Below are 14081 nucleotides of genomic sequence, written 5' to 3'. Positions count from 1 at the left end.
TATTAAACTGCTGATATCAACACCAATATTTCTGTTTTTTTTAATCAACATATTCAAATGTATTCAGCAATTGTGAGTAATCTCTTCCTCCAGATTTATAACATTTGTTAAAACAAATGACATTTGGAGATCTCAATACAAAAGTGACATTGACACCAGACAAAAGGACATTCAGAGCATTCACTTGTGAAAGTCATGTAAATAATCCTTATACTTGCTCAGCAAATTTTGGAAGCAGACACCATAACATTTTTCCCAATTTACAAACTGATCAATTGAAATCACCAGCCCATTCTCTCCTCCTTCCCCCGTTGTGCCAATCTCAGATTTTCAACGTATATTATGTTTATATACTTGCATGAGTCTGTATTTGCATTTAGAGGCCACTAATGGTTTCCATCAATGCTCAGAGTTATTGTAATTGATGTGGTTGGTACTTTTCAGTTCTCTTGGCTTAATGGAGATTTGACCGATCACATCATCACAAGGCTTGTTTGAGATTTTAACTCCCTAGCCAGGATCTTCTGCCCTTCCTCTGGCGATTTCCATATTTCAAATGAAACGTTAAACCGAGGCCCTGTCTGCCCTCTCAGGTGGACGTAAAAGATCCCATGGCATTAGTCAAAGAAGAGCAGGAGAGTTCTCCCCGGTGTTTTGGACAATATTTATCCCTCAACAAACATTACTAAAAGATAGATTATCTGGTCATTATCTCATTGCATAAACATTTCCCAGTGACCCAGAGTTACATACTCCTTTGGCTGGGCGCAATGCATGGTTTACATTTTCATAAATCATGTTAATTACATTGTCCTCAGAAACAAATTTCAAAAGTCTGATTTGAGAATGATATGAAAGAAAAAAAGTTAGTAAATAAAATGCAAGACACTCTTGCCAGTGACTGAAGATCAAGCATAAAATTAACTAATGATCAGCTGTAATATGAACAAATAGAATCACAAGGTAATTCTGCAACTGACTCAATAAAACAGCCTTAGCCCCATCATCAGGCCAACATTTTCATTTCACAAGACATTTAATTTCCCATTTATTCAATCCATATCTCTTAGATTTTAAATTTGTGCAATTGCGGTTTTCTTGAAAACTCCTACATTGAAATAATTATATGTTCCCTGCAAACGTTTGGCAGTGACCTATGACTCCTAACCCTTCTCCTTGAACAAGATTTGGGCTCAACTCTCCTGAGATAAACGGCTTTCTAGAAACTTCTTTAAATTTTTGAGAACAGAATGCATTTTACAGTTTAAAGTTCAAATGCCAGGAATTTCCTCAGAGCTGCTCCTGCTCCACTGCCAGAATTTTGCCGGATATGCAGCAGGAAACCCCGTTCACACAGGTAATTAGGGTTTCTGCTGCACTTTCAGCGAAGTTACAATGGCGGAGTGGGAGCAGCTCTGAGGAAATTCCCAATGTCGTCTGTTAATTTCTAATGTGGGTTGTACAGTACACTTAGCAATGCACACAGTCACAGTTCACTTCTTAACTTAATACATTTGCAACTAAAATCTGCATTTTTATTTGGTAGAAAAGCTGTTTTATGTCTCAAAATATTTATAAATCTGTGCAATTCTACCTGTCACAGGAGCTTCTATATCCAACATTGTTTTTTCTTGGCGAAGAATGGAAGCTCCATCATTAATAATTCGAAGTGCTACAGTTTCTTCTATCCTCCCCTCCTTGGTGAGATGAGCCTTCAAAAGATCAACACGTGGCTTGCCATCACAATCAAATACTTCCTTCATGGTCAGTCGATGGCTTAGTGGGAAAGGAACAGCTATAACAGAAAAAGAGAAACAAGATGACAAAAGACTTCAGGTATTGTATACTTCCAGATTGTAATACTTACCAAGTAAAGGTTAAGCACAAATATATATTATACATCATCGCAGCTGTTAACACCTAAATAGATCACTAAATCGACATTTTTAATGGTATTGTACAATAAAAGAATACATAAACTGCTAATATTGTGAACAGCTAATACACTTATAAGAAGTAATATCTTAGTTCAGAATCTGCCCAGGAGCCATTAGATATTAAATTTGATAACTAATTTGGATGAAAATCATAAAAACCATGTTGCACTGTAATTTTCATTTCTAAAATGAACAAAATAATGTGCTCAGCAGTCTAATGCCACATAACCTATCTCGGAACATTTTAAATCATAAATAGTTGTGTTTTGTCTATAAATTAAATTAGTCAACCATAGTATTACATAGAATGTATAGCACAGAAACAAGCCATGCCGGGTTGTTGCTCCACATGAGCCTCCTCCCACCCCTCTTCATCTAACCCTATCAGCATAACCTTCTATTTCTTTCTCCCTCACCTGTTCATCTGGCATCCCCTTAAATGCATCAATGCCATTTACCTCAACTACTGTGGCAGCGAGTTCCACATTCTAACCACTCTCTGGGTAAAGAAGTTTCTCCTGAATTCCCTATTGTATTTATTAATGACTGTCTTATATTTATGGCCCCTAGTTTTGGTCTCCCCTGCAAGGGGGAACATCTTGTGTACTGAGGTACATTTACCATTTAATTAACTTTAATTAAACTAGTATAAAATACCCTATGATTTCAACTATGGGTAGATTTCAAAATGCCATGAAAGATCCCTAAATAATTTACTATGACAACAGATGTGTTAGAATGCTAAAAGCAGTTAGCTAGTCTGAAATAAAATATTTCTTCAGGTTGTGCTAGATGTTACTGTTTGTAATGTGATAGTTTAGTGATCTATTATATAATTAATTTAATATTCAGGTACAGTGAAATATCATAAGGGTCAAGCCACTTTTTTTTGCACCATTGAGCCCCTAAATGTGTACTTTTTTTTCTTTCATACAGTTCTTAAAACAGATTTTCTTTTTGTTTGTTTCTGAAAATCAATATTATGAACAAGATTTATAGAAATATAAACCATGCACTATGTCACATCGCGTTATATCGAAACTACAGCACAGGAACAGACCATTCGGCCCAACTGGTCTATGCCAGCATTTATGTTCCACATGATCCTCCTTCCTCCCTACTTCATCTCACCCTATCAGCATACCCTTCTATTGCTTTCTCCCTCATGTGTTTATCTAGCTTCTCCTTAAATGTATCTATGCTATTTGCCTCAACTACTCCTTGTGGTAGCGCGTTTCACATTCTAACCACTATCTGGGTAAAGAAGTTTCTCCTGAATTCCCTATTGGATTCATTAGTGACTATTTTATATTTATGACCTCTAGTTTTGGACTCCCACATAAGTGGAAACATTTTCCCATGTCTACCCTATCAAACTCTATTATCTTAAAGACCTCTATCAGGTCACCCTTCAGCCTTTCTTTTCTAGAGAAAAGAGTCCCAGCCTGTTCAGCCTTTCCTGATAAGGATATCCTCTCAGTTCTGGTATCATCCTTGTGAATCTTTTTTGCATGTCCCTGCCAAAGGAGTATTTAAACTGCTAGCAGGCCTTAATTAATCCTGTTGTGCAACCAACTACTGGTAGTACTAAGGGCCACTTAGGTTGACTCACCCACCACCTCTCTTTCTCTTAGTTGCGGAGGCGGAGTGACCTTGCTTAGCAGCCCTGTCAGATAATACAACTAGAATTGAGAATTCATTCTGTCGAAGAAATTGCAACTGGAAATCAATCACTCACAGTGCAGCACATCTGTACACAAAATGGCACAAAAGCATTTCCTAATTTAAAATATTCTTGGAATAAACAAAATAAATTCCAATTTTGTTACATTTCTGCGATTGGTGAAAAATGCTTCTCAAAGAGTTGAACTTGAATTCATTGTCTCCCTCAGTAAAATATTGACATCAAACAGAATAAACTCCAGCTGCTTTTCCATGATTGCATTGTTCAGCTAATGCATATGAATTGGTTATTCTCCACAAGAAAGCTTGCAACAAGAAAAGAAGCCACATGTAGGACTAACCACCACCCAATCTCTGTACTGTTTTCCTAACTTTCATATGAATCACCTATATCTCTATAACCCTCAATTCCCTTTGCTCAACTGATCCAGTTCCCCTTTAAAGATATCAACTGACCCAGAATTAACTACTTTTTCTAGTATCCACAGATACATATGCTGTGCGGGCAAAAAGAAATCCTAACATCTAATTTTGCTGAATGTAAGTGAATTTTTGTAGTTGCCCTTGAGTTCCATGCTTACTATCCAATGCTCACTACTATCTACATTTTTCAGTTTTCTAAAAATCGGAATCATGTTTCTTCTCGGTCTTCTTTTCTCCTCCAAAAATAAATTCTGTCTTCCAACTCATTGCTCACAGCTTTTCCCCCAAGACCTGAAATCAACCTGTTCACTGTTCTATAAACTCCTTCCAATGTATCTATATCTTTTTGAGGTAGGATTACCAAAACTGCATACAGAATTGGCTTGACCAGTGACTTTTTTTTATTCGTTCATGGGATGTGGGCGTCGCTGGCGAGGCCTGCATTTATTGCCCATCCCTAATTGCCCTTGAGAAGGTGGTGATGAGCCGCCTTCTTGAGCTGTTGCAGTCCGTGTGGTGAAGGTTCTCCCACAGTGCTGTTAGGAAGGGAGTTCCAGGATTTTGACCCAGCAACGATGATGGAACGGTGATATATTTCCTATACTATGTCATTCAATGTGATTTGTTCTAACTTGTGATCTAGTGCCGTTCTGGTGCATCTCAGTATCTCGTTTGCCTTTTTAATAACTGACTCATATTAATTAGATACTGTTAGGACATGATCAATGATCACGCTCAAATAATTTTCCTTTTCTATCCAACTACTGAACTACTTTCATATCATATGTGTTTACTGTCTACTATACCTATATATATTACCTTACATTTATCCTCAATAAAATTAATTTGCCATTTCTCAGCTTATCTGCTTAATTGGTCTAAATCTCTCTCAATACGAGGGGATCAAGTTTCCCTGGAGGCGGGATTGGTGCGGGAAGGTCCAAGGCGAGCGCCGGAACCAAACTACGTCATTTGTGGCAGGCCCAGCCGATTTTAACAGCTGAGTCTCATTATAATATGATTAGTGGCCTGGCTGGCCAATCGGTAACAGGCTGCCTGCCCAGTTAGTTTGCCTAATTTCCGGTGGAAGCCCTGAACCTACATCATATTTAAAAGGTGAATGTATGTCTTAAAGGGAGGCTGCATTTACCAACTTTCCAAACTTTGCTAACGTGGAATTTTGAATGTGCTGGACCTTTTACATAAATGTCCTCAAACATTTTCCATATTGTATATGTTGGGCTAACTGACTGTAATATCCTGGTTTTTGCCTCACTCCTTTTTAAAAAAAATTAGAATCACATTTGTTAACCTCTTGTCCTTGGTTACTATTTCAACATCTATAGTGGACATGAACTCATAGCTAATTATACTGTTTAGTTTATTTGATTACTTAAACCTCAGGGCCCAGAAATTCGGTTGCACCCATTTTTGGGCGGGCAGATTTCATGCCCCATGCCTGAATGATGAGGCCCGAGGTTCCCCAGATATCGGGGGTTGGGGCCAGGAGGGAAGCGGCGGTGATCGGTTCCTTTAATATGGCATCAGGAGGAGCACAACTACCCCTTCTGGCTCCACATTCAGGTAAATTACTTACCTTCTTGGTTGGGTCTATCAGGTAATCCCTTGGCTTGGTTTCTGAGTGCAGCCGGCTTAGAAAGGGGACCTCAAAAAGGTGTAAGAATGCTTACTTGCATATGCAAAGCCTAACGTCTGCTTCAAGCATGGGTAAAGGACGCATAATTTTTGTCCTCACCCAAAATAGCGGGCAACGGACTTTCCGACGGAAATGTGCACATGCCTCCTGCCCACCATAATGGAGCCTTAGTGGTCCGAGTAGTGCCCGAAAAAATGGGCTCTGCATGGACCAATTAATGTGGAACAGGTTAGAAGGACGCAATTATATCTGTGTCCGATTAAAGGAGTAACATTCTTCTTTTTAACAAATAAATGGCTGCAATATTTACTTGTAACCCTCTGAGGGTACTTTTTATGTCAATTGTTTAAAAGGTTAGATTATACCACAACTATGTTGTTTCCTGGTCAGGTGTCGTGGCAGACTTGGCAGTATTTCTAATGGGTCTGCCCTTGGATCACTTACAGTCTAAAAAAGAGTCAAACTGCAGGCAGGAAGAATGCACACACTAAATATACTGGTCCTCATGGACTTGCAGGAATTGGAAATCGGTAGGAATGGAGAAGGAAATGGAGCCGCTCCATTTTAATTCTCGCCACGCAGGGAGACTTAAAATTCCACCCAAATATTGATCCAATCAATATGCAGCCATCGCTGCTTCAGTGAACATAGTTACAGTGTCTCAAGTCTCTCGTCAGAACTACAGTTTTCATTCCCTGGCATCATCCTGGGGAAATTATTGGGGGAATTTTAACTCTTCCCAATTGGCGGGAAAGGAGTAGGGAGAACAGTTAAAATTGAGCAGCTCTATTTCCCATTCCGTTCACGCCGACTCTCCATTTTAACGCCACTGCTTTTGGCAGCAGATGAGGACCCCGCTGACATCTGGCTGGAGCCTCATTAATAAATGCAAACTGGAGTCCCACAGCGTGCCTGGGACCCTGATCGCATTTTAACCCACTCCTGAGCTGGGCACCCACCCCACCAAGTAAAGCTGCTGGGAAGCTAGCAAGGTCCTATAAATTAAGTTAACTTTCTTTAGGGTGCCAGGAAGAACAGGAGTGATATGCCGGGCCCCACAAGGAAAGTCAGGGCCAATGCTGACCCAGGCTCCCCCGCAACCGTGAGACCCTCAAAACACTGCTCTCTCGGACTTACCTAGCTGCAGTGGGTGGCCAGTGAACCGCTCAATCTTCGTCTCCCCCTTCCCGTTGGCCAGCTGTCGCTTTCCGCCCAAAACGGGGCAGCAGCTGACTGGTGACATTCAAATGAGGCCCAGCAGTTAAAATCTGCCTGCCTCCAACAAAGACTCCTGCGCAGGATTGCTGTTCACTCTCACCAGCTTCCTGCCAGGAGTTATAATCAATCCTTATGCTGTTTATGCTCAATGGCTTTAATGTCTTCTCTTTAATGGGATGCCCAAAATTGCACACAGTATTCTAACTGTGGTCTAACCAATGTTTTGTACAAATTTATTATTATTTCTTTACACTTGTCCCTATTTATAAAACCCAAAATGCAGTTGACGTTTTTTATGGTTTGATCTACCTTCAGGAAATAATGTAATTTGAATCTCTCTGTTTTTCTGCACTCTTCAGCATATTCCCATTGAGTGTATACTCCCATTCCCCAAAATGTATTATCTCACACCTATGCATATTACATTGTATCTGCCACCTGTCATCTCATTCCTCTATCTGTCTATGTTTTGCTGAAGTCTTTTACAGTCCTCCTCACTGTTTGCTAAATCCTCTACTTTTGAGTCATCAGCAAACTTCTGAAATTGTGACCTAGAAATTAGTCTGCTCAGTGCTCATTTTCGTGCACTACTTGGACTACTAAGGCCTCAATATGGCAGGCAGGAAGCAGTGCACATTTAACTAATTTATGCAATGCATAGTGAAAGTAGGATATGGACTTCCAAGAGAGGCAGTAGTAGTAGCTGATTGTTTCAGAAAATTCAAGAGAAAGTTGGATAAGTACCTGGTGAAAAAATTGAGAGAGGTATGAGGGGTATGATGCCATATGGTATTTCCGGGACACTGGGGCTCCAAACTTACTCACTATTTCTTGCAAGGTTGGGGCTTAAAAACAGGTTATCCACAATTTGTGGGTGGATTCTAGGGCGGAACCCATTTCTGCCAAGTTTCAGCTCTATAACGTCAATGCTGCAGCTTCCATTGTGATCTGGGGTCAAAAACCCATGACTGGAATCCCCACTGCTCCAATTAACAGTGAACTAAAAGAAGCATACCAGTTGCCAGCATCAGCAGGTGGAAGTGCTATAATTCAGAGCCTGGAGCCTGAAGAAACTTTGATAAATGTTTCCTCGAGTTACAAAATAGCTTTTAAAGTGTTTTTTGCCTTGTACTTTGATATAGCTGGATTTCCTTGAGATAGCCTGAATGCTTATAAAACCACTAAGATATTTATGTGACCACCATGACATTTTTGTGCCCACCCACAGTGAGATGTTATGAGTACCAGATATGGGATTCCCAATGGGCATTTCTTTGCTTGCAATTTTAATGGAGGAGGACAAGGGGCAGTACAGGAAAGGAGAGTGAGACCACATAGGAGGAGGATGCATTCTATAAAATATTACCTGCCCCGAAGTATTTACAGGCCACAAAGATCTTATAAAGGTCTCACTAAGGAGCTCTGAGTGGTGTAAGAAGACTGCATTTTATAAAAGAGGCAACTGGGAGGCTTTGCCAGCGAATGCAGCCAAGATCATCTACCCATGGCTGTGAAAGTGTCAGCCGCGCTCAATTTTTATGTCACTGGCTCATTCCAAACAGCCAACAAGGATCTGTGTACTATCACTTGTCTGGGAATGCATTTGTCAGGTAAATGACACACCTTACAGTGAAGCTCAGGAATTCATCTATTTTGGGCATGACAGCAAGGCAGCAGCATGATATGGCCTTACAGTTTCATCACATTGCTGGATTCCCCAAAGTGCAATTGATGGCACCCAAGTAACAATGCAAGCTCCCACAATTAACCCCATCAATTTTCTTCATGAACAGGGGTGCCACTTGCTGAATATACAGATGGTGTGTGATCACGTGCAAATAATGTTTCACATGATTGCCAGGTTTACTGGAAGTTGCTATGAAGCCTTTATCCTCAGGAATTCTGCCCTCCCAGAGCTCTTTAATGAAAATAGTCAAGTGAATGGATGTCTTGTGGGTGACAAGGTGTTCCCCTTGCCACCACAGATAATGATCCCTCTAAAATCTGCAAGAACAGCAGCTGAGGCACACCCCTCTACCACAATAGTCACAGAGAACTATCGGGGTCTTAAAGGGGAGCTTTTGCTGCTTGATAGATCAAGAGGGGCTTTGTAATATGCCCCAGAGCGTGTATCCCACACAGTTGTAATTTGATGTCCCCTGTGCCTCTCTGCCATCTAAAAAGGCCTGGACATGGAGATTTTTGGGAAGGTGACTGAAGCTGCTTTGGAGGCAGAAAAGCTTCAGCAGGACCGTGACTTGGAGGACCCCTCAGTGATAGATACAAGGGGCATCAGAGCTCAACTTATCAATGAAGTATCCTCATCTGTTTGACATGGTCTACATGGTCATTACTGTCATTACTTCTTCCACCCCCCCGCCCTCACATAAATTACAACTTGTTCAACTCAGTAACCATTCTAGAACATCATATCCCATCAGACCAGCAGTCTCTCTCTTGCTGCACGTCATCCAGAAGAGTCTGTATGTCTCACTGAAATTGTGTTCTTCTTTTCTGCCTCCTTGCAATGCCCATGCTCCTTCTTTGAGTGCCTCTGCCAGGTATTCCAATTGAAGACATGCTTTAAAAGTGCCACAAGATCTTACATGGCAGATCTCAGGGTTCCAATCCCAATTGTCCTTAATGACCTGTGCCAGAATGTGTGCCTGGAAATCGGATGAGTACAGGATCAGATTAAGCTGTGAGGCTGTTCATAATTGGACCTCAACAGAGGAGCCACGGAAACGCCGGAAAAATGGCATAAACTGCACCGAATAAGCTAAATTCAGTTGCTGCTGATTTAGCTGTAATAGCCTTCACAAATGACCTACCAACATTCAATGTTCAGGATTAATAACAAAGAATGGCTTCTTGGGTGAAATTCTAGAGGGCTATTGCTTGCCATGGAACTATACCACCACATTCAGGAGAGGAGAGGTAAGAAGAGAAAATCAGAGGAAAATTGGAGGTAAAAAATATCTGTTGGAAGCACCGCATAACTGCAAAATATCTGTAATGTGATCTGATGAATATCTCCCAAATGGATGGAGACTGAATGGTGACTAAATAATAAAAGATCTGTAACATCAAAAATATTAGCTGGGGATATGGTGATCTATTCAAAATAAAAGTGCAACAAATATAACATCTCAACACATAGTACATTAATCAGAGATATGGATTCTTGCAAATCAGTAATGTCCTGTATACATATACTCAAGAGGTGTTCTGTGCATTTGTGCTCATGTGTATACAACAACACAGTGGGAAACTGCCCGGACATAAAACTGGTTGTGGATTGGCTGCCCATTATAGAACCCACCTGATTTTAATTTCTATTGATCTCAATAGAAGTAAAAATCAGGCAGTTTCTATTACGTGCAGCTGATCTCCAAAGCCAGTTTTATACGTCTGGGTGCTAAGTTGAAAATCTACCCCTGTATTGTATTTGGGGAAAGTCCAACCATGGAGCAGCCATTAATTTCCGTCTCCACATTAACTGCTTATCTCAGTTGCACCTTTTAAAGCTTTATTTAAGTTTGCCTACAGAATGTATTTCCATTCATTTTGCAAGGCTGCCTATTTTACACCCCACCCAATTTTACTTTCCATATAATTCAAGTGGGTTAGGTTAAAATTACCCCCTATGTTTCTTGCACAGTTTTGGTTGTCTCAGGATGCATTCACATTATAACTGTAGTGCTGATACAAAACAAAACTGCTTCACAACAGCACTGCAGTTATAGTGAAAATGCAGAGTGAATGTGATGTCTGGGCCTGGAACGAAGCAGAGTGAGACTCCCTGAAAGAAGTAGTCTCACTCTGCTACACTTTGGAGTCAGTACTCAATGCACGATCCGCACTCCAGGTTTAGTGCTAGTTTTCGGCTTCACACTGACACTAATCTTGTGGAATGTGAATGCAATGTGAGATAACAGGAACAAAGCTGTACTGGGATACTGCAGAAATATAGATACGGTTCCTGATCCAAGAAGCACACACTTTATTTGACTACACAGTATTATGATCCTGCATTTATAATAACCAGTGTATAGTTAATGAGCATGTGAAATTGTCCTCAACAAGATTGCAGACTACACCTATGTGCTTCTTCTTGTTTGTTGCTAGACGATATCCTATTAAAATGGCATGCAGCACATATTCACAAAAGAATAAAAGTGTCTCTCAGCATATGTATGTTGCAATATCATGTGCTGCTCTATAATTGCATAATATCTATGCTAATTCAAATTGCATGTTCAGATCTTGCTTTTAAGGCAATAAAATTTGGATCCTCTAAAGTTGAACACAATGCTGAAGTCTTAATGCTAAAACCTCAGGGGACAACTAAAAATGGCAGCAGTGCTTACCCATGATCCTCAATGTATGTGATAGCACTTCATACAAGTTAGAGCATGGGTTAATAATAGTCTTCACTCTGAGTTGCATAGGCAAATGCCAAGTATGGAAATATTAATCCTATAACAGCATCTACCTTCACTTTGCTACACAAGGGATCAGTTCAGATTGACATACCACTGCCTACCTCTCCCAGCACTAAACAAACAGGACATAGATGTTCACACTATGACACTATCTCTGCCCATTAAATGGTGATAGATTGGGAAAAAGGGAGGTGCAACGAGATTTTAGTGTCCTTGTACACCAGTCACTGAAAGCGAGCATTCAGGTGCGGCAAGCAATTAGGAAGGCGAATGGTATGTTGGCCTTCATTGCAAGAGGATTTGAGTACAGGAACAAGGATGTCTTACTGCAGTTATACCGGGCCTTGGTGAGACCACATCTGGAGTATTATGTGCAGTTTTGGTCTCCTTATCTGAGGAAGGATGTCCTTGCCATGAAGGGAGTGCAATGAAGATTTACCAGACTGATTCCTGGGATGGCAGGACTGACGTATGAGGAGAGATTGGGTCGACTAGGCCTATATTCACTAGAGTTTAGAAGAATGAGAGGTGATCTCATCGAAACATATAAAATTCTAACAGGACTAGACAGACTAGATGCAGGGAGGATGTTCCCGATGGTTGGGGAGTCCAGAACCAGGGGTAACGGTCTCAGGATATGGGGTATGCCATTTAGAACCGAGATAAGGAGAAATTTCTTCACTCAGAGGGTGGTGAACCTATGGAATTCTCTACCACAGAAGGCAGTGGAGGCCAAGTCATTAGATGTATTCAAGGAGATAGATATATTTCTTAATGCTAAAGGGATCAAGGGATATGGGGAGAAAGCGGGAACAGGGTACTGAGTTAGACGATCAGCCATGATCATTTTGAATGGCAGAGCAGGCCCAAAGGGCCGAATGGCCTACTCTTGCTCCTATTTTCCATGTTTCTATGCAAATTAGGGATCAAAGATACCACTATCATGTAGTCACCTGTACCCTACACAAATGCTCTATCAGTGATTGGATGGAGACTTCACAGAACCAAAATTACCCTGTCAGTGATCAGATAGACAACTATCATGAGGCTACTTTACCCTTATCCCAGTAGACAATTAGGAATGGACATAAATATCTAGGGAATGGATACCTCCACACCTATTAGACTACCAAGACAAAAAGCACTGAAAACACTGGTCCAGATTTTGCTGGAGCAAGGCATCTAGCGGTGTGCCCCGTTAGTTAGACTCGTTTGTGCACGTTTAGTTTTTAAAATATTTTGCCCACAAAGTTGCTAACGGCGGAGCGGCAGAAATTGGCCAGCAACTTGTGGCAATTCGCAATTCACGGGATATCTCTTCCTTGCCACAAGTTGCTGGCTAATTTGTACAATAATAATGGCGTGCGTCGTTCACACGCCGTTACTTATTCAGCAAATTCTGGGCCACTGTCTTTGCTATTTGTGGGTCCTAGCTGTGCACAAATTGTCTGACACATATGCATATATAATAGTGACTGCAATTCACAGTTAACTCACTTTTTTTTTACTAGTTATCAGATGCACATTCTACCAGTGCCAGGGTGAACAGGACAGGCCATACCAGACTATCAGTTTTTTTTCTGTAAACTAAGCAATAGATAGGAGTTCCTGACCCACCATCTGCCATTACAGCACTATACATATATTGAGGGACAGTTTGATTCTTCGTGAGAATGTAATGCCATACTATTTGAACAGGAAAGAACCATGCTGACCTAAACCAACATTTGTTGAATGAAACTGATTAGGCATTATTCAGGTTCAGTGTTCAATTGTGTTGCCCTCCCTAGAATTGAGCACAAGAACAATAGTCTGAGCAAGAGTTACCTGATTATTAACTAGACATAAGCAGAATTATTTCCCTTTCGCTTTGCCATGTCACAGCCAATTGGTCATACAGTTATTTATTTTCTTTATTAGTTGCGATTTATAAAAATTCTACTTTGGACTGCATTGTTAGACTGTTTTGCAATGCAAAAAACATCTTGGGTTGAACCTGAGTATAACCATCTGGAAGGAGATACAACTGTTAGAATTTGTATTTATTATTTGTATCACTCGGTGTTTTGTAAACTATTGATTTAAGAGACTAGATTTTCACTAAAGCATTTTGACTTTTAAATTTTATCCTTTTATATATTAAAAACTACAAATAATCACCACATGATTTTCCATCACTGCCTGCACTTGGCATTTGCTTACTGCCTTCTACTCCCAACACTCTTCCATACTAATCACATGAAGGTCTCTGTTCACCATGACTCATACATTCCTTTTGAAATCACAGCTGCAGGATAGACTTCCATCACAAAGTCCTTTTTCTGCACTGTTCAAATACCATTAGAAAAAAATGACAACATTAGGTGTTTACCATTTCAACAATTAAAACACAGCCACTAATACTGCACTTCATCTTGTGAAAGCAAAATGAAGGAGATCAACACTTAAAATCATAGAATCATAGAATGGTTGCAGCATGGAAGGAGCCATTCGGCCCGTTGAGTCCGTGCCAGCTCTCTTCAAGAGCAATCTAGCTAGTCCCACTCCCCCGCCATATCCCCGTAGCCCTGCTAACTTTTTCTATTCAAGTACTTATCCAATTCCCTTTTGAAAGCCACAATTGAATCTGCCTCCACCACCCCCTCAGGCAGTGCATTCCAGATCACAACCATTCGGTGTGTAAAAAAGTTTTTTCTCATGTCACCTTACATCTATGTC

At 40.5% G+C, this 14081-nt stretch overlaps 1 protein-coding gene across 1 annotated transcript in view; it reads right to left on the bottom strand.

Moving 5' to 3' along the window:
* Nucleotides 1-14081, bottom strand: part of LOC137332124 (protein phosphatase 3 catalytic subunit alpha-like) — a 463527-nt gene that overhangs the window by 236249 nt on the left and 213197 nt on the right. Inside the window, exon 3 of the mRNA XM_067995834.1 lies at nt 1595-1795. Within this exon, the coding sequence (XP_067851935.1) occupies nt 1595-1795 (201 nt within the window). The remainder of the gene's footprint in view (nt 1-1594; nt 1796-14081) is intronic.

This window comes from Heptranchias perlo, chromosome 14, assembly GCF_035084215.1.
Source record: "Heptranchias perlo isolate sHepPer1 chromosome 14, sHepPer1.hap1, whole genome shotgun sequence".
In the NCBI taxonomy this organism is placed as follows: Eukaryota; Metazoa; Chordata; class Chondrichthyes; order Hexanchiformes; family Hexanchidae; genus Heptranchias; species Heptranchias perlo.
The sequence above is the reverse complement of the archived record's forward strand: the minus strand, read 5'-3'. Positions and strand labels throughout refer to the sequence as shown.